The 22,436-nt window shown below is 39.5% G+C and overlaps 1 protein-coding gene across 1 annotated transcript in view; it reads left to right on the top strand.

The window, feature by feature from the left end:
• The window catches only part of TMTC3 (transmembrane O-mannosyltransferase targeting cadherins 3), a gene marked incomplete in the record, with an annotated part of 998,858 nt that overhangs the window by 214,217 nt on the left and 762,205 nt on the right, over nucleotides 1-22,436 (top strand). Inside the window, 2 exon segments of the mRNA XM_044087864.1 lie at nucleotides 9,593-9,708; nucleotides 21,390-21,562. Coding sequence (XP_043943799.1) covers nucleotides 9,593-9,708; nucleotides 21,390-21,562 — 289 coding nt within the window.

The following is a 22,436-nucleotide window of genomic DNA, read 5'->3' as shown; positions in this document are numbered from 1 at the left end:
TGTTTTGTTTTTTTGCTATTTTTAATAAGGCTGTTCACAATAAGACGCCATTAGGATAAGTACTTAAATGATAAGAGTAGCATCAGTCATCCATATGCACAATGGCCATTTGTGAGATAATGCAAAAATGGACAAAGATTCATCACATAAAATAACATTGATCTAATGGTGAAATTCCTCTTGCCGTGTAAGTTGAAGTATCGAGTGAGTGTGTGTTGGGGGAATTGGTCCTTCTTTTAAGGGGATATGGGCAGTAAACATGCTTTTAAATTAGTATTTGAACCTCTGTTTGAAAATTCTTTTCTCTGAAAGGGACAATTGAGCACTAATTTTTTTCGACCATTGCTTTAGTGGTTGGGGATAGTAGAAGACTGTGATCCTTTTGTCTTTTCCCATAGATATGTCTGAAACAAACACATTGAGGCATATTGGATACAGAATTGACCACTATGTTACTCCATTAATCACAGCCCTTAGTTCTGTGATTGACCTTCTTATCATGTATCTCGTCTTTCAGCCATGCAGCAGTCCATTTTTTAACACCTTTATTGAATTATCACGTAAGACACAGGCAAACATACATTTATATAAATGAAAACAAGCCATATTAACATGTTCCTAAAACAATGCACATCACATTTTTTGTATAACTATCATCAGTTCAACGTTATGTAGATTGTGCAATTCCCACCTTCCCTTAAACCTCACTTTTCCTCCAAAACATTATTCTGCCTGTATTGTTCTACTATGTCTAGGCAATTCAGATCCTGTATCCCAGCTCAAAAAATCATTTCCTTATTTGCACCCATTTGCTCATCCAGTGTTTTTAACAGAGTACTCCTAAAAATATCCCTTCAGATCAGGTAATCCAAAACTCCCTCCTCCTGTTGGAAGGATCAACTTACACTTGACCCTTGCCCTATTTCCATTCCAGAGAAACTCCTTCAATTCTGTCTTAATTACTTCCCACAAATTATCCTCTGGTTATGCAGCAGTCCTATTTCTTGGACCAACGTCCATCCTCTGAGTATTTCTGAACAGCTACATGCCATGATGAAGTCAATAGGTTCATAAGTAAGTACTAGGCCAGCTGCCCCTGTGGGCCATTTTAAGCCTTACCAGTTTTCCTTTTGGTGCTTGAATTAACCTGTTCCATTTGGTTAGAGATGCACCTTACCCATCCCATGAGTAAAAATGATATATTACCTGTAATGAGAATAAGTGGAATCATACCATAGATAATCTGAGGGGACCCATGTATGGGATAAAGCATTTAAGAGCTGCCTTAGTCCGTTAATAGTACAGGGGGCACTGGGGTAGATCTTCTTTTTTCCATCCATGGAGCCTAGTTGTGCTCGCAACTGGACAGGGATGAACTTTGTTTTATGTGAATGGGGAGTCTGTTCTTGAGCAGTGGTATCCTCTGTGAGATATACCTGCCTATCCAAACCATTCTGTTGATGTTGAAGAAGAGATTTAGATCCCTAGACAGAGTATTTCTGATGCCATTTGACTTGCTGATGTGCAGTAAATTCATCATCCATACTGGATCGGAGGATGCCTTGTGTGCCAGACACGGGTCACTTCTTAGCAGGCTGTAGAATATGGAGTTTAGTGACAGGGCTTTGAGTCTGTCATTTAAGATATGTTGTTTTGATTTCCTGTGTCCTATCTGTAAGCCAGATGACAGTCCATAATGTGACACAGAGATTTATTCCTAGTTTATTTAGTTTTTGTACTATGTCCGAGTGGGGAATTATGTCAGTTAGGCGCTTTCTTCCCTCTACAAGGGACTTCTCAGAACAAAAAATACATCCCCATCCAGCCCTTAAATAGCATAGTCAATTAAAACAGTTATCCAGTAAATTAACCACAAACCCACATCATTTAAAGGAATATATGTGCAATTACAAAAAATTATTTTAAAATATATAAAGAACATTATGAATTATGTTCTATCCCATAATGTTCTTCAATTTTAACACACATGTAATGGCAGTAGACTCATTAATGCCCAGGTGCTCATTTGCGTTTAGACGCAATTGCCATTTTAGCTCACAAATAACAAGATGAATATCCAAATTCCTACCCTGGGGATCTTTGGCCACTTGTATGACCAAAATTTAAATTTGTGTTCACTAAACTCCCTTGTATGTGTACTCAAAGCATTGGTCAACCTACCATGCCTGATATCTAATAGGTGTTCAACAATTCTGTTTTTAAAGGGCCTGCTAGTCTTCCCAACATAGAATATGAGGCATTGCTGACATTTTACCACATATACTACATTGGGGCTACTACAGTTAAAATGCCCATTAATAAATATGGAGATGTTATTTAACCTAAACTTGTCACCAGTTTCCAATATATGGGAGCAAAAAGTGCACATTCCACACTTAAAATACCCTTTATTTCTATGCTTGTACAAATTGTTGCCAAAACCAGCTGTCTCCAAAATATTCTTAAGATTTGTCCTTCTTATAGACTATTTTTGGCATTTTACCAACTCTCTGTCCTACATTAAACTCCTATATGAAAATTTCAAAGTTTTGAATTATATCCACCACATTATCGGTGTCCCAATTAAACGTTGTAATAAAGCTCACAGAATAGTTATTTTCCATCTTCCTTCCCTACTCTGTAGGTTTACACATAATCCATCTTCACCTGCTAAAATTGGCTTATAAAGGCCAATTTTACATTTATGTTGGACTTCCTCACTTATTTTATTTAACATTTCTTGTGGGTACCATCTCTTAAAAAACAACTGTTTAAAAAGGACAATTCATTAATAAATTCATTCTCTATGGTGACCATCCTGGCTGCCCGTACCATCTGCCCTTTCGCAATTGATTTTTTCTGATGGGCCAGGTGTTCTGAGGAAGCCCCTTGAAGAGAGAAGAAAGCGCTTAACTGTCATTAAAGTTTGTACTCTCCAGTTGCTGTGTTGAACTGTGCTTGTTTGGTTATTGTCAGGACCCATCAATGCACAATTTTTAGCTTTTGATAGCACTTTTTGGACTTCTGTGATAGCTGGAGATGAGCAAGTTTTTGGTATATCTTGAGGAACAGATGAAGGGGGGAGAGAGGGGGTTAAGTTAGAGCTGAATTTACTGGCCAGTAGGTTTGCTATATTTTCAGCCTCGGTGTAGGTAACATTGTCCACAATCCGCTCAATGCATTGCTGTGTTGTGCTTTTGAAATTACAAACATTACTAAAAAATACCTTTGATTGTCTTTTGGATTGGGTAGCTATTTTAGCCTCAAACTTGTGGTTGGTGGATTTTATTAAGCTCCTGTGTTGTTTATTTTAGTGATAAGGGCTCTAACATTCTAGGAATTACATTTCTTACTTTTGGTAAAATTCTTTTCCTTTTATTATAAAGCTTGTTGATGATATGATTTTACCATGTGGCTTGTTTCCGGGGTTTGCCCTGCACTTGTTCATATGGGGTACAGCTGCATCTAAGCAGCTGCTTACATGCTGGTATAGTGTGGAGGGGTATGTTTCTGGGTATTTATTGTAGTTAACTGGGTTTGGCAGGGATTTAAAGCTTGCCGTTGTATCACCTAAGAGTAGGTAGTTTGTTTTTCTAGAAATTTCTGAAGGTATCTTGTGTGGAAGGGATCTCTGGTTTGAGTTTTATTTTGAAGGAGACTGCTTAATGGTTAGACCGAACAAGTGATGAAGATGCGCAATAGGTGGCATAAGAAGATCTCATCTTAGTAAGGAGAGGATCCAAGATGTTATTCCTCCAAGTGGGTACTCTGACTAATCATTACAGGTCATTTGTATTGACAAAGGCCAGAAATCTCTGTGCTTTTGCACTAGTGGTGGTGTAGGTTTCCCAGTCTATAGTTGGACAGTTTTAATCACCTAGAGAAATGGTATTGGGTTTAATACTGAATGATTAAAGTTCCGGTAGATAGCCATTGTGGCTTTCTTGTTCAGCAGAGGAAATTCTATAGCTAGCTAATATATAGTACGGGACCTTTCTGATGATAATTTGGACATCAAGAATGTTTAGTACATCAATCTGCCTTACTTGGCTTGATGCGATTCTCTTTTGGATATACACTAAGACACTTCCACCTTTCTTCTCCTGCTCTGCAGTAGTTCTAAACATGTAGAAGGAGTTAAAGCACTCCACAAATGGGGTGTTGTCCATTTTTTTCAACTGTGTCTCAGTCACTACACAAACATCATTGTCTTCCTGGGTGAGAAGGGCTTGTAAGGAGTGTTTTTTGTTTAGGCTCCTAGCATTAATCAGTAATATCTTCATATTTTCATTTTGTACGAGGGTAGTGTGACAGTGGTGAGGACTGCAGTGGGAGTGACAGATCCATTTAAGGTGGAGGTGGGATTACATCAAAGATCAGTTCTGAGTCCTTTCTTATTTGCAGTGGTGATGGACAGGTTGACAGATGAGATCAGACAGGAGGCCCCGTGGACTATGATGTTTGCAGATGACATTGTGATCTGTAGTGAGAGTAGGAATTAGGTTGAGGAGACTCTGATGAGGTGGAGATATGCTCTAGAGAGCAGAGGAATGAAGGTCAGCAAGGCTAAGACAGAATATGTGTGTGTAAATGAGAGGGAGGGTAGAGAAATGGTGAGGATGCAGGGAGTAGAGTTGGTAAAGGTGGACGAGTTTAAGTACTTGGGATCAACAGTTCAGTGTAATGGTGAATGTGGAAGAGAGGTGAAGAAGAGAGTACAGGCAGGGTGGAATGGGTGGAGAAGAGTGTCAGGAGTGATTTGTGACAGACTGGTACCAGTAAGAGTGAAAGGGAAGGTCTACAAGAGGGTAGTGAGACCAGCTATGTTATATGGGTTGGAGACAGTGGCATTGACAAAAAGGCAGGAGTCAGAGCTGGATGTGGCAGAGTTAAAGATGTTAAGATTTGCACTCGGTGTGAATAGGATGGATAGGATTAGGAATCAGTATATTAGAGGGTCAGCTCATGTTAGACAGTTTGGAGACAAAGTAAGAGAGACGAGATTGCGTTGGTTTGGACGTGCTGAGGGAGGGATGATAGGTATATTGGGAAAAAGATGCTAAGGATGGAGCTGCCAGGTAAGAGGAAAAGAGGAATGCCTAAGATAAGGTTTATGGACGTGGTGAGAGAGGACATGCAGGCGGTTGGTGTAACAGAGCAAGATGCAGAGGATAGGAAGAAATGGAAAGAGATGATCCACTGTGGTGACCCCTAATGGGAAAAGCCAAAAGATGATGATGATGATGATCTTCATATTTTCCTTTGCTTGTTTTGTTATGTTATGTTGGTAGGTTTATCAGGTTGGTATTACCTAAAAAAGGCATAGTGCGGTTGGACAATGCCTTTGCCATTAATCAAAACTGTAGAGGGTCAGATGTAAGTCATCCCCAGCAAAGCAACATTGTCTGTCGATCATATCCTCCCATGCTGACAAATATTGGACCCCCTTTGAATGATGCCTAAAACTAAGCTAGTTATCGAAGTCTATTGTTTTTTGCTCATATTGTGACATTGTCCTTGGCGAAGGTAGAATGCTGCTCATAGCTCAGCTCATACCTGCCTTGGACACTCAGTGTGAGAGCTCCATCTTGTCTTTCTTCATTTTGTCCAGGGAGGTACACCTCGTCTCACTGACAGCTTCATGAACTGTGACAGTCATACGGGAACTTGTTAAAGGACTTTAGTGCATGCACAATCTGATGGATCCTGACACCAGACAAGCAACTAACTGTCACTCATTCCTTGTTCAGCCTGATAAGAGGCACATCTCTGTTTTACAGTGTAGTCACCAATAAAAATAATGTTTAGTTGGGTCGATGCCTGCTTTACAGGCTCAACATCTGTGACATTGGGACTTCTTATGCTAGTCTAGGTAGAAAAGTCTCTACTGTTGCTCCCTTATTGGAGTCGCAGTGACGTGGTTATGAAACTTGAACAGGTTTAGCTTGATGATACCTTCTGGGCACCATCCCATTGTCGCTGTACCTGGACAATGTTGACATTTAGTAAAGCAACAAGCCTTTTTTTTTTTTTTTTTTTTTTACTTTGCCACTACGTTTGTGCTAACAGTTCTGTAACTTTACAGATGTTTCCTGCTTCCATCAATATTTATCCTTCTTGCTGTCCTCCTACCCTCAGGCAATTCTGCATTGACCAGCAGTCTATAAATTATTTTTGACAGTGGGTTTGTCAGCTCAGCAGCTATTTCATCTTCATGAAGACACTGGGAGACGGTGTATCTGGTTTCTTTCCTGTCCACTGAGCACTGCCCTTCACACTTTGCCCTACCTCCCTCAATTCAAGTATAGCATCCTTCTCTTCTTTCCTTTTTGAAATTTGAGGTGAAGTGTTTTTAATTAACCCCATCCCAAAAGCTTAGAGGTTAAAGCACAGGATTACCAGCTGGTAGACTTAGGTTTGAAACCTGGCTGGGGCACAACTTAGTAGCAGCAGTGTCTGCATGGAAGAAAGGCCTGGTAATCTACTTCCGTAATATGCTATGAGAAACATATGGAGCCTACCCATTGGGTCACCATAAGTTGATTTTGTCTCTAGGGCATTACTTATATTTTTACTTTTATTTTTAATTAACTAATACATTTGTTTAATTTCATTTGTTTATTAGTGCAATCTGATTGGTCTAGAAGCCCTTTTTCATTGGATATCCACAGAGAAAACCCCACATGTAAATATAACATCTCAACTAAGGAAATGCAGTACCAAACAATACAAACATAGTACAGTATAATAATATACACTGTAATGTAAATGTTATCTGCAGTCCATAGCATGTAATTATATCAGTTTTACATACTCGTAGTTTTAATTGGCCAGAAAAGTGAAAGCAAAGGTTACAGAATTTTACTTCAGCAAGTGTTTCATACAGACAGTAAAATGTATTCAAATGATGGTTAGTAAGGTAGGTTAGTGCATGTACAGTCTTCCATTTTGTTCTCTAATTCTTGCTCAACCTGGTTAGGTCTATTCCTCCTTTCTGTTTTATACTTGAATGCCTGGAATACTCTTCTTGATTCCCTTCTGCCAGCTCTCTTTTGACTTGTGCCCTTTTAGCCCTTACTTCCTTGATTGCCTTTTTGCTTTCTTGTTTGTGTCATGCTTTGTCCACTTCTCCACCCCTTGTTTTCTGTCTTTTGCCTGAATATCTAGCCCAACATTTCCTTTACCACCACCCTGGCCTGCATCACTTTATCACTCCTATTCATCTGTTTGTAATACTGTTGTTTAAAATTCCAGGTGCTTTATTCTTGATCCATTCCAGGGAGTTTTTACTCTGCCAGTCGGCTATGGCTTCTCCCATAGCTTCAAATTACCTATTCCCCTGAAATCCTATGTAGTTGTCTTTGTGTTCTTAGTCTGTCTTTCATTAACTGCAAACCACACCATGCATGTTCCCTCTTGAGCTGCTGCACATTCACTAGAACATCCTTCATACCCCCACACCCAGCCTTGATTCCGATTAGATCCAGAGTATTTTTTTTGGTATAGACTCCGTCCTTTTTGGAACAGTCCTGCACCAACTAACTAAGCACTTTTTTCCCTGTATCCTGGAACTTGGAATCTGTGTGTGCTGCCAGCAAATTCATATTCCCCCATGAGCATAGTTGTTACCTTCCTTCTCCAGTCATGTACTCTGCTATTAAGTATATTGGGACCAGCAGCGGACCACTGTGCTGTATCATTTTACCACCATATTAAGGTACCACTAATTTTAGTATGCACAGGACAAGTCACAGATTATTTTCTGCTTTCTTTGTCAACTACATGAAGAACATACTAAATGTCCTGGTCTGTTAATCTAGCCAAAAGTCCTTTTGCATTAACTGGATGCATTTTATTAAACGGTTGTGTTTTTCATTTTAATTGCTACTGTGTCTGGACTGTAGAGATGCCATTCATCTTCAGCAGACACACACTGACTGCTGATGCAGTCAATCAGTTCTAGATGCAGGATGTTGAAGTGGTACTTTTAGTGTCATGGCACTTTGAGGTAGCTATGATAAAATAGTGTTTTGTAATGGTGAAATTGTCTATTTGTTTTATATTGTATTTTCAACGTCAGTTTACCTCTGTAGCACTTCGTGGTAGTGACTCGCATTATTTACTGCCATGTCCTTGCTGTCTAATTTTTAGTTTTGTTTTGTAGTGACCAGACTAGATAGGCAGATAGTAGTACTTTTTGTGAAGTACATGTTACATGGTTGTTCAATAACTCGGAATTCATGCGTGGCCTTGAAGTACATTTATTACGTTTTCATTAATACCTTAAAAAGTATTAATAAGTAATTACAGTGGCTCATACATCCTTCACATACAAGAGTGTATTTAGCAAACAAATTCTGTTTACAGTGCTGAGGTGCCTCACAAAGGAGAGAATTGTTCGTGTCAGTTGACAGTTATTTAAAATAGTTTGTGAGTAGTTTGAAAAGTACTACGGTGTCCCCGGAGTTATTGGAAGGAACTTTATCTACAGGCTGACATTAGGCGTATCTCTTAGCTGACAGTATCTTAAGGAATATAATCCTGAAGTGTGACTGTGCAGTGTGGGAATGGTGAGCTGGATGGATACATTCATGCAATCCAGTAAACTGTTTGTGGCAGCATCATAGCTTACAGGAGAGACTTTGCCGGATTTTATATTTTTTCTGTTGAAGCTCGTCATAGACTGGCATAGTAACAAAGAATGTTGGTAATACTGGCTTTCCACACCCCCTACTCACAAATCATATGTAGTTGTTCCATAATAATATTTGTAAAATAGGAACAAAAGTACGATTAATAAAGGAAAAGTAAACAAGGGAGGTGTGAATGTAGCAGATATAATAACAAGGGCCAAATTGGTGTACAGTGTAAACTACTGTAAAATCACACATTTGTTGTGGCTACTAGAGAGAGCAGGTTAACATAGACTGTTGCCGTAGTCAGGTTGGCACCGAGTGGCTAAGGGTATCTGAATTACACCTCTGTCTGTTCAAATCAAAACTGCCACCCAGTGGTAGATGATGTAGTCTGTTACAAGGAGCTGTCCAGATAAGCAGATGAGATGCTAGGCACAGTCCTCATACAAAGAACTTCTGTGTTTGTACTTGCACTTTCCAGAAAAAGCAGATAATCTGATGAAAATTAGGAGCAGTGGTGAGAGTTTCATGAATTAATGGTAACTTAACAAAATACATGGTTGAAGTTTTGCTTGCTGTACAACTCCCGGATCACTAGACACAAGGGCTGTGCTTTAAAAAAAATCATACCACACTAGTGTTTTTTTTTTTTTCCTCTAGATGGTCCCAATTCTGAGCCACAGACTTTCTAGTACTGTTCAGTTTTGTTCAGCTTGGCCCTCTGTTCATATGTGATGCCTCGGAGCTAACCATAAACTGTTTACCACATAGTAGTGCTGCTTATATGGTAGCTAATATTATGGTCTGTTTCCTTCTTTCTTAGTATTGTACTGTGTAATAATTTATGCTGTGCCATTTTTAATTGTGAAAATCGCTTTAAGATGCAGTATTGGATTAATACTAAGATGCATTTGATTGAAATTCTTTTTAAATATTTCCTCTTCTTTTTGTTATAGTCTGGAGTCCTATTGCAGCAACAGTGCTTTTAGTTGCTGCTGCAACATTATGCAAAGAACAAGGAATCACTGTTGTCGGAATATGCTGTGTCTATGAAGTATTTGTAGCTCAAGGGGTAAGAAACATTAAATAATGTGAAACTGGTTCTCAGATTTAGTAAAATTTATGGTGTTCGACAGACAGTACACAATTCACCAGACTCTGATCTATATTGTAATTCCGTATTGTTTTGTTGAGTGTAACTAGCTCAGCAGAAATACTGACTCCCCTAGTTGTGTCACCAGTTTGATTCATCTCCATCATTTGCAAGTTGGCTCCTTTGCTCAGTGATGTATGCATCTGAGACCGTTTTGTATGGTATGCACAGATTGTATGAACACTTTTTTATATCCCTGGAGTCTGTCACTTTGCTGATAATTCTATGGAAATTTCCAACATTTGATGTGTAAAAACAGCTCTTCAGAATGTCTATATGGTCACAAACCTACACCAGCATTGTCTGCATTGCTTGAAAGAGTAACATTACATAAATCAGTGTCCTAAGTGCTAGCAGTCAACCCAGCCATTCGCATGCCTCAGAGGGGCAACTGACTTGCCTCACCACCATGAGATTAGTAGGGGCTAATAGTTGCCTCAGCCAGAGGACCATCTGGACTGAAAATTGGAAAGTATCCATAAAACTCTGGCATGCATCTTCAGCTGATGAGACCTCAAGCTTATGTCCGTCAACTGCCTCAGCTGATGGTGATCAAGGACATGGAGAATGCATGCCGCCGAGTCTCTCTTTTTTGAGTATGTGTAGATGTTTCAGTGTTGCCCATTTCTTTATTGACTGGCTTAGAACCATGTGTCATACAACCTGATCTTTGGAATTTGTCTCTTTAGTCATCCAGCCTTCATTTGGGGTATTCAGGACTGAGAACCTCCCCTCACGATCTCTCTCTCCAAGCCCGTCAGGGTCTGATGACCCAGATTGTGAGGGGTTCCTGTGAGTCTTCCAACACTAGGGCTTTTGTGGTTTATAAACAAAAAAAAAATGACCAGCCAGTAACCAATAATAGTTTATTTTTCACTAATGCCTCAACCAAAAGCCTTCAAGAAGTACAATAACAGAAAAAACACCTGCCTTGTATACACACACTAATAGAATAATTAACAACTAATTAAACCAAATAGAAAATCTGCAGTTACATTCCAGATTTAATCCTATAGGCACTAAAGTATTAAGTTTTAAAGTATATACAGATTCTTTATATAATAGTTTATTTTTTATAGAGACATTATCATATTGGCCAACATCCACCTTTTCTAAAATTGTCCCCTGCAGACCTGCAACAGCCCCCTGTGGAATTTATTAAAATGTTCAGCTATAGAGCTTTCTTTTTTTACCATTCATAACATCCCTTACATGTTCTAGCAATCTAAACTTTAAAGGGTCTCTTACTTTTCCCCCCCACATAGAATTTACTACAGGGGCATTTCAGGGCATATATAATCCCTTTTGTATCACACCCATATAATCCTTGTACCCTAAGACTAAGACCATTAACTTTCAGAAAGCTCTTAACTACATATTTACAACCCTTACATTTTCCACAGGGTACAGTACCATGTTGCATCACATTTCCTGGAATAGTACTCAAAGGGGGTACTACATTTTCCGCAAACTAAAAAATTTTTAATTTTTCCTTTCCTATATACCATAGGAACTCGACTCCTGCATTTAGCGAAATGTTTCAGGATGTCAGATACCCCCAACAGAATTTTATCAGGTCTACTAGCTTAAAACTAAACACACTATATGTAGTAACAAAATATATTTTATCTCCCTTTTTATGTGTAATTTTAGTGCCACGCTTCCTCATTCCCCTGTCACAGTCATTCTTTCTACATTCATCCAGAAATCCACCCCAACACTTGTACAATACTTCCTCATTATAATCTATTTTTAAACATCCTAGTAATTTTCTCTACATCCACTCTAAAGTCAAGATCATTATTACAAAGTCTCCATATTCTTAAAAATTCACTGTATGGTAAAGCCTGGACAGTACGAGGAGGATGACAACTCTGTCCCTGTATATGTTGAATACCATCACTAAATTTCCTATGTACTAACATTCTGATATTATTCCCAACACTAATGTCCACTACTTCATCCAAAAAAGGAACCCTTGTACCAATTTTCAACCCATCAAATCCCAAATTAAATGTATTATGTTGTAACTTAGATACAAATTCCTCTACTAAATCTTGCCCCCCTTCACATCATCAATAAACTTATAAGATTTTATAACATGATGTTGAAAAAAAATCCAATTTATGTAAACATTCTCAAATAGTCCATTGCATAAGTTTGCATACATGGGGGCAAAAGCTGCCCCCATTACTCTTCCCTGTTTTTGATGGTATAAAATTCCATCAGATTTAAAAAAATTGTGAGTTAAGCAAAAATGTAAAAGTTCCATAACTTATTCTCCTACTGGGCTACTACCCAAGAAAAATCTTAGGGCTTCCATCTCAAAATTATGGTGGATACTAGTGTATAAACTCTTAGCATCTCATGTGACCCAGTACATCTCCAGTGTCCACTGGATGTGGTGAAGTTTCTCTAAAAAAAAATCAAAATCATTCTTTATATATGATGGTAAAAGGCACACCTTTGGTAATAAATATGAATGCAAAAACCAATCTATTTTGTACAAAAAAAATTTTCTTCCTGAAACTATATGATGGCCAGGAGGATTCTCCGAATCCTTATGTATCATTAGTAAACAGTAAAAATATACCATCATGCAACCATCATAATTGAATTTTCTCTCAATGCCTTCTCTAGAAAAATACCCAATCTAAACCATTTATGTAATAAACCATCATATTCTCAAAAGGTTTCCATATACACAGAAAATTAAACTCTACCATAAACTTTATCATCTGTCAAAAGCTTATAACATGTCTAAATATTGTAGGTAATGCATTACAACCAATGTATTACCCTTAGCTGCAGGTTTGAATATTAGCTCCCTTTGTGCACTTAGATTGCAGTGCTTTCCATTCATTTCTGGTTAAGTTATAGTCAACATCCTTCCTTTTTTTATTAAATTCAAAAAATTCTTTAACTGCAAAATTTAGCATAGTAGAAAAGTGTTGTACCCCTTCATGTATAAAAGTACTTCTATATCCAATATGACCAGTGTCTAAAAGGCAGTAAGCATTAGATTCTATGTCAGAATGACATGAATAAAAACTCTTGTCACTATTTATACTTTCACTACTTTACATTCCTTTTCCTGAAAATTACACTTAATTTTTTTTAAGTGCAACTTCTTAACAAATTTAAAAATATCACACTATATATCATAAAGACGTGGAAAAACAGTAGGTATAAATTTTAGGCCACAATTTAAGACTGCATATTCACAGTCAGTAAAAGTCTTTCCCGATAAATTAATAACATAAGAACCACAGTCATTAGATACAAGAGGTGTTTTCACCATTTAAATCATTGCTGTGGCTGAGCCCTTGCTGCCGGTTCACTCTCTCATTTTCTTCCTTGGACATCATTTGTGGTTTATAGCTTAGCCATAAAACAAATGTGTGAAGTCTGGCGAGTGTTTGTATGTTGGTTGTGGACAGACACCTTCATGGAACATTGCCACTTACAAGTTCCAGGCTTGATGCAGGCTTCTCCTCATGACCTATTTGGCAGCTCTGCTCATAGGTGCTAGCCACCTGTCACTTGACATTCATCAGAATTCCATTGCACTTAGATCCCAGAGTGAGACTGTGCATGAGTTTATCCCAGGAGATGATGATGAACAGCCATCTCTCCAATTGGGGTCCCTTGAGGAGTCTGAAAAGCTATGAGATGATATCTTAAGTAAAGATAAGGATAATGACTCCCTTCCACTCTGCATCTCTTCTGCTCCCAGATTACTCTTCCTTTGGAGAAAACTTGAGGCTTATGAAGTCTCCTTTGGACTGACCTGTGGCCTCTTTTCTTTCCTTCCAGATGCACGTTAATGTTTGCCTGGGAAGGAGAAGCAGTAGCCTTCGGTCATTCCTTGGTGTGGAACGAGTCATTAAGGTTGCTGTTTTTTCAACAGAGGAAGATCCAGGCAGCATGCCCCCTCAGACAGATGCCTTTCACTAGCTCCTGGCTGAACGGAGTAAGTCTTTGACTGTAAATGTACTGGCTGACCCATACACTGTCTCTGTTGTCTGGCATGGGGCTCTTGGACTGCAGTACTTTGCCACATTGCCACCATCCAGATTGTCTAATCGAATGGTAAGCATTTACTTAAGTTCTGTGTTGGTGCTCAGCTCTTTCAAATTCTTTTCCTCCCAAGTGGACCCGGCAGTGGAGAAAATGTTCCTTTTAAGAATCATTGTTGCAGTAGCCATAACCACTGAGACTTCTGCCACAGAAGGCCTGTTATCCAGCCCCTCTTGTAAAGCTTCCCTTCCTGGCCCACTAGATGTCTACTTTCCTGTGGCATTAGTACATCTACCAGCACCATCTTTAGATCTTTCTTGCTACAGTATGATTGGCACCATGCTCTTGTTATATCTCATCAGTCCAGCAGTTTAGCCTGTTGAACCAGTGCTGGCAGGTAAATATATTGTTGGGGAACGTTTTTATTTATTTTTGGGAGGGTGATGGAATCTTTTTGTATCTAAAACTAGTACTTGTAAGTTTATGCTTTGCTGTGAGTTGGGGTTGAATGTCCCGTATGTTTTTTTTTGTATGTCCTCCCAAGAAAAGTTCAGTAAATGTACTTGTAATAGATAAATTCTTCATAAGGTGGTTATGCTGCTCTGTCTAGGTTCTGATAGCGATGTTGCCTTCTGTGGAATCTGTGCTACTATTAGCAAGAAGACCCTGTGTCGAAGGGATTTAGATTTCCAGTAGTATCTGAATAAGAAAAGGGTTTGAGGCCTTGTCTCATCAGGCCACCATGCCTTTGGGTACTCTACATGTCTCCATTTTGGATGTCTCCTACAATAAACAGAAATATGTTGAGAAGCTCCTTTTGAAAGAGGGTGCACTGTCTTTGCTGCTCTGAGTCTTCTTACGCTCGAGGGCAGCTGATCCTGAGAAGAGCTTTTGCAGCCTCCAGCTCTGGCAAATGTGAGACCTCTGTCTGGACTGCTGTGAAGGCCACTGACACTATTGGAATCCAGCATGTACTCAGGAGCTGAAGGATTGTGCATGTATTCAGGCCTCCAGGGAGCTGCTCCCTTGAAATTGCAGACCTAGACATCCTTGTTTAAGCTCACTGCTTCTGCCTACACTGCTATCAGTAGCCGAGTCCCTTCATCCTCCTCCCTCCCAAGGTTCCATCCCAAGACTGGTTCAGGCTGGAAAAGGCATTGGCTGTCTTCACTCAGTGCTTGTAGACCAGACTGGACCAGCTGTCACTATTGGACATAACTCCTTAGAAGTGGAAAAGGAGTCAACTCTCCTTGATTCAGTAAGAAAGCAGGAGGAAATTTCTTATCACATTCTGAAGACTATGGTGTTGGACTTAACCTAAACAGCTACTCAAGTGTGTATGCATGTCATTTAATGCTGTAATGATGCTGTAGCTGGAATAACCAGGGCTGCTGCCATGGTGTCAATAATATGTACCTAGCTAAGTCTACAGCATCTCCTGAAGACCCCCTTAATTAAGGATTTGGTGTTTTGGACCCCTCACCAACCCAGTCGAGAAGTATTTAAAAGCTTAGAGGAAAAGGGGAAAGCCATACAATCATTTAAACAACTGTTTCATTCCCCAATATGAAGATAAGACAGAAATTGTACATTTAATTATTGGCCTTTCTATGGTTATTGGGGCATAGGAAAGCAGGTGAAGGTAAAAAGGGTGAATATATATAGAAAAGAAAATGGCAAGGAAATCAAAAAGGGAACTCTGGAGGCCTTCAAGGCTGAGGCACAGGCAAGGCTTAATTGTGAATACTTTTCTCCTGGCCCTCCTGAAACTCCACCATGAGCCCTCCATATCTTTTTTTTTTCCTTGCTATTGCTGCTTCAAAAATAGGAGACTGGTAGGCCTTATTTCCAAAGCAATGGGAAGAAATTGTTCAGGAAAAGGTCTTTCACAGAGGTAGGGACTACATTTCCTTTGAAGACCAAAGTTTCAAGGGTTCCACCAGTTCCAGTGGATCGGAAGCATTTTGTTCAGCTCTTGCCTTGTAGGCCTACTGCAGCAAGCAGAAAAAAGTACTGAAGAGACAGGAGGACACAGGCTTTTACTCAAGACTATTTCTCTTACCCAGAAAAAAACTGCCTCTGGAGGGCCATTCTAGACTTGTCAAGATTAAACAAGTACTTGAATGTGACAGAATTCAGAAAGTAAAATCTGCATCCCTCCTCGCCTCTCCTTTTTCATCTATGATGGTTACTCTGGATCCAGATACAGACAGATTTCCTCTCTCTCCTTAAGTGTGGGCTGAAGAAGAATGTTGCCAAGACTCTGTGGGATTCAGAATAGGTGTCCATACAGTTCACTGCAATTTCATCTGTACAGATAGATATTGCAGCCATGGCCATAGACTCGGTCATGTGCCTGCACAGGATGACTTGGGTGAAAATATCTTCTCTGAAGGATAATATAGAAACACAATCTTTTCACTAATGGAATTTCTCTCTTTGGCTAGTCGTTGTTGTTGTTGTGTCTTTCGGCTTCTCCCGGTTCGGGGTCGCCACAGTGGAACTCCGGTCCGCTAATGATTGGTAGTTGATTTTCACGTGCCGAGTTACCAGCCCTGATGCACAACCTTCAACGAAGGTACGCCCATTCACACATCTCTCCACGTAGAAGACGCTATAGCTGAGAATCGAACCGGACAGCATCTTATTGTGAGGCGACAATGCTACTGCAGCAAGTCCTGTTAATAAATAGTGGGTGGCCTTTTTCGGATGAATGTCCTCTTCACAGTGGGGGAATTTTATGATGGCCCCGCAGCCCCTCCTACCTGTTTTAGTCCAAGCTTGCCCCAAGAGAAAGAGACCTGGTATGATGAATAAAGCCTTGAAACATCAGTTGGTCTTGCCTGCATTGGTATGCTGCCCAAGTTGTCAAAAAGGATGGCAGCATCATCCCAACAGCCACAGCCCTAACTGTAGTCTAGTGTTAGTAGTTCAGGGGAGGTAGTCCAAGTTTGTCTTGACTGGGAGTGCTATCGCAAAGGACCAGTTGGTCCTGGATGTGGACACATTGGCCATCCCTTAGATGACTTAAACTAACCACGCAGAGCTGTTCGAACCATTTCAAACTCTATTCCTAAAATAGTCCTGGAGGCTGTCCCTCATTTGGAATGACATTTCACGCATGGAGATACTACCAGCCCAGCTAGCTGGAATTTTGTAAATGATATGTCATTTGTGATTATTAGTATGATTTATATAGAAGTGTAACAAAAGGGAGATACTGCCAACACAGCTGTCTGGAATTTTGTAAATGGCTGTGTCATTTGTGAATGTCAGCATGCTTCATGCAAGATCCTTGTGTTACGATATATTAGAACTGCACGTCATATTTTACAGACGTGTGCCGAAAAGATGTTTTGTAAAGTACTGAGCATAAATGTATGTACACTGTTGTAACTGTTTAGACATATATATTTTAACAATGGAAACTGCAACACAAGAAGTTAACTTCATAAGAATAGTCGAGATTGGATTACTTTACTTTATGACTGAGCCATAAAAAGATATGTTGTCTTTCAGTTTCAATGCAACAGGAGACATAATGTCTAGAACTAGAAATTGTTTGTATTGTCTTTAACAGTGGAGGAGGTAAATTATTTTAAAACTTCCACCATTTGCCAAGAGATCTGAGGTCTGTGTATTTTCACAGGTAGATGCTGAATGCTACCAGCTACATCAGTGGGGGTTTTCACACGGGATAGAGTCAGATGACAAGAAGTAATGTTATTCTGCAAGTATCCCAGCAGTAATATTTGAAATATTAATTTAAGAACTGAGAGAGAGACAGCATTTTGTATTTTGCCTTTGATATGAGAAGAACATTCACTCCCCACATCTGCTTGCTCTGTAAGTTAACTAGTGTGCAGTAGTTTCTCTTAGATACAGTCAGGAATATAGTGAAGTATAGCGTAGATGTTTTCTTTCTTTGTTTGAGACTGTCCTGCAGTGTTGTTTTAAATATTTCCTGTGATTCTGACCTGTGATGTAACTGTAATTTATATACTGAGTATTTTCTTGTTCTTTTATTATTTATTATTAAATATATTTAAAACCTTTAATTGTGGCTGATATTTGTGGGACATATTTCAGTTCTGAAAGTAATTGCATATTTATTTGGTGACACTGTGGGCCACGCCTAATAGCCTTGCTCTTGGTCAAACTACCATTTGGTTTAATAATATCATTACACAATAAGATTGGACACCCTTTGTTAAGGGCCTTAAAAGTAGCGGATAAGGATTTGGCTGGTAGCAATGATAACTACCTTATAGTCTGGACAAAAGGGGGCATAGCTAGTGAACATGTGCCAGCCTTTACCCCCAGGTAGGTGTCTGTGTGTGTGAATCAAATCTCAGTGCATGCCTGTCAGCTCCTTGGACAAGGACACACACACTGGTTGGACAGACAGGGTGCTGGAGGTCTTGGCTTGGCCATTCGGTTGAGATCTCAACTCTGTAGCTGTGCCAGTGGGGAGTCTCAATGGGGATCTGGAGAAAGGGAGAAACCAGCCCCAGACTGACTGTGGTCCTTGTGTGCTCTTAAGGGAAATTACATTTTACTGTGTGTACCTGTCATCCTCCCAATGTAGAACCCCCCACTGGTGCTAGTGGTGAGTATTGAGGCTCCTTGATTACTGGTCCAGTGCTGGGGCATCACATGAGCTGGAGTTTTATTCCCATTATTTTCTGGTTCTGAGGAGAGTAGCTATTTCCACTCTTCCGGGACTTTGGCTGTTTCATTCAAGAGTAATGATAGAAAAGACTCAGAATTGTGACTTTTCAGTAGTTTGTCTTTGCTTTCAGTGGAAGGACAAACTACTTCTGGTATGTTATTGTTTGAGATCATTAAAGGGGATTCCTCTGATTTACTTGGAGTGGGCATCATTCCATTGCAGTCTGTGGCCAGTTTGGCTTTCTGCAGCACCACAGAATTCACCTCAGTGCGTCATTTGTCTGAATCCTTGCATAAGGAGGGTCTCCAGGCATTCCCCTGAGTGGATGACTTGTTTCTGGCTTGTCTGATTGAGGGACTTTGGTAATGTCCTTGGAGTGGTCCCATCTGTCGTTGTAGATTGAGGGTGACTATAAATTATGAGAAATTGTCAGTAACTAAGAGGATTGCTTTTATATGCAAAGAACAGGATACTTTCCACTGTTGGCTGTTCCTTCTGCAGAGAGAGGAGCCCCTGAAATCATGAATTTGGTAGCTCAGGTGAGGACTTAGTGAAGAGTCCTGACTTGGGATCCTGCTGTGTTTCCTGTACTTAAAGATGACTGTGATCTTTATAATGCCATTTAAGTTTTGCAGCAGAGTGTATGGTGCCAGTGGATGCAGAAGAACCACATGCTCTTGAACTTGTTCCTTAAATCAAATCCATGTCGCTAAGTCCTGGAATGGTTAACAGTCCCAAGCCTTCTCCAAGTGGACCTCTCTTTTATGTAGCAGAACTTATTATAGGCCCTTGCAATGGGTTCTTTGCTAACTGGGTGGTGAGCTCAACTTGGCTGCACAACAGTTACTCTTTCCTGTTGCGATCATTTCCACATCAGCTGGAGGGAACTAATAACAGTTCTCCCAGCTGTTGTGGCTTAGAGGGAAGGCTGCATCCAGAATCCCTCCTACTTTGATCAGACAGCCAGTCTGGTGTATGGTATTTAAGCAAGCAAGTGGGTACTAAGTTATACTTATTTGCAGGAAGGCAGTGCCATAACAAAAAGACATAAATTTCTCAACACTCCACATCCCAGAGGACACGGATGTGCTGGTGAACTCCCAACTTTGTTCTGGAATTGTTGATTTGGAAGTCATGTTTGGATCAGACTTTCTTGATCTCTTTGTCACTCAGGAGAATGTGATTTTTCTCTTTCTTGCTCAGTTCAGCTGGGCATAGGGGAGTTTGCTGTGACTGCATTCCCCAGCCTGTGGCTATGGACCTTTTGATAGGCCTACTGAACTGCACCACTTTGCATGTATTGGGAAAGGAAGACATTTCTTTTTCCCCTTTAGTTGCCATGAAGGATATGTTTTCACTATCCCAGGTCCATGATAGTGCAGGAAACTCTCCCACTTTTTGCCTCATGGCTGAGGCAACAGCCAGGTACACCATATGGTCTGTCCTGTACTCTTCATCCTTTTTAATCCTGGTGGACCTTCTCACTGTAGTTTCAGAAGTGATTGAAGCCATTACAGATTTATTCTCCAGACTGCTAGAGATTTTTTCTATAGGTGAAGCAGTATTTGTTGGAACCCCAGTCAGTCATTCAGCCTAGTTGTTGCCGTAAGATCTCAAGCATGTCATTGTTTTGAGTGTATGTTTTTACATGGCCATAGTGTGTCATCTGTTGCTTTGTCCAATGTGATATTGCAAAAAACATTATTATGGCCTACCACTAGATGCCTAAACTGCCCGTCTTTGAAGAGCACCCCCACCCCAAGTGATTTGAATTTCATAATTGGCACACCTTTCCATTCTCATGAAGAACCAGCTAATTAAGAATTGCTGAAGTTCCTTTGGATGTGGAGCTTCAAGCCCTTATGTATAGCAAATTATATCTGATCTTTCAGAAGGATTGGGTTTCATTTTGGACCAGCCCACATTTAATTGTGAAAGTGGATTTGGTAGTAGTTTTGTGACACCTAAATGGCCAGTTGGCAGTAATGGGGCAATGGTCACTAAGACTGTGTGGGAGGACAGTGACTTGCTTGCAGTTTTCAGGGGGGTTAGTTATGCTGATATCAAGAAATGATATGGGATTTGTGTGTGCATGTCCGTTTAGGATTTTTTGGTTAGAAAGTTCAGAAGCTCTCTTTGTGATTTATTAGTTCTTGATTTACAGGAAGGTGCATGCTCACACCTATGAGACAAGCTTTCTGACCATGTGGTCAAATACTGTTGTGTGTCATGCACATTACATCATTGTTTATACTGGAATTGGCAGAAGGGTTGTACACACTACCCTAAAATAAGGGATTTTTCTTCATTCTTACTGATGAACTCAGCCAAGGACCTATCAGGAAAATTTCTCTGGATGATATGACACATATTGTGTCTGTTATATGTTTGTGCTGCTTTCTGTAGCATATTTCCCTTTTGATGTTGAAATTCAATTTTCTTTTAGTACATTTTTACAGAAGTACATTTGAGGTTGAATCATTTTTTACATGAACAGGTTCAGAGATGGCAAAGATATTAAGCACTTTCACTTTGTTATTGCTACAACTATCTTCTGCTGTCCAATTTTCAGGGATGTTTTTAGATTTGCTTTAGATTTTGTATTCCGTTCTTCTAAGGTATGTGAATTTTTTGACTTGCATCACAGAAGCAGACATCCCCTTCTGCAGAAAATGTTCTTTTTTTTTTACTGCAAGTTTGTTGAGTAAACAGTTGGCAGCCTTTTTAATCCAGGCCTTTGTTCCCAGTTATTTTTCTCTTTTATCTTAGATTCTTGTGGTAAGCATTTTAAAGAGAGGTTACCATTTGATTTAAAAAGTTCATAGTGTGTCTGTTAAAAAAAAAAAAAAAAAAAATCATAGTGTGACCTTAAAACAAAGAATATTAATACTTGTCTCTCTTACTGCAGTATACATTGCCATTGTTGTGGGATATCGCTGTGCAGCTTGTTTGTGGAAAGGACAGTCTTCCATATTCACTTCTGCAAACATTGTTGAAACTCATTGTTCTTATGTTCAGCACGCTGCTTTTGGTTGTCATCCGTGTGCAGGTCATTCAGTCTCAGCTTCCCGTATTCACCAGGTAATTTTAGTTTTTTTCTCTCCATTTTCTGTATACATTCTTTCCAGTTTTTCACCCTTTTCTGTAGATGGTTGTGGTAAAAACACTGTCTGTAGAGTGCACAGTTGTAGCACTGTTCAGTATGGGGAAGAAAAGCATTTTAATGTCCTATATTTTATTCAGGTGATCTTTCTCCATTGAATTATATCTGGCAAGTCTTGGTAGTTATTTAGAACAGTTAGTAGTCTGCTGGAGGTCAGCTGAGGTGCCCATAATGTGAAATGTTTAAATTTATAATTTTATACTTTCTCCCACATTTTCAATAGTTTATATTAAATGTTAATATTGCAAAATCTGAAGTATTTGTGTGTGTGTGTGTGTGTGTGTGTGTGTGTGTGTGTGCACATATATATATATATATATATATATATATATATATATATATATATATATATATATATGTGTGTCTGTGCGTTACAGGTTATTACAAAATATACAGGTCAATGTCCTGGAGACCATCTAGTGCTCATAATAGAGTCATTGTATCATGTATGTGGGACACAATTACTATCCAAGATGGGGGGGGGGTATACGTGGTCTTGACCACTAATATTCCTTGGTGTAAAGGCTAAAGCTGCCATTATAGGGCTCAGTTCTGCAGAGCTCAGCAAAACTTGGTACCATATCCTGTGTTCCAGAAGTAATTTACTTGAATCTGGTGCCATCCAGGCCAAGCTGAGTTCTTTGGATTGATAAAATTATACGAGTCCAATCAATTTAAGTAGTCATTGTTGTTTTCTTGCTAAAATTTGTGTGTGCATTTCACTAATATTTTACTAAAAAAGCTTTTCCTGTCACTGTTAGACTGTTTGCCTTAAAATCTTCTGTAAAGGAT

The sequence above is a fragment of the Protopterus annectens genome, chromosome 11.part0, assembly GCF_019279795.1.
Source record: "Protopterus annectens isolate FY-2018-M chromosome 11.part0, PAN1.0, whole genome shotgun sequence".
Taxonomy (NCBI): domain Eukaryota; kingdom Metazoa; phylum Chordata; order Ceratodontiformes; family Protopteridae; genus Protopterus; species Protopterus annectens.
Note: the sequence above shows the minus strand (reverse complement) of the source record. Positions and strands in the feature narration are given on the sequence as shown.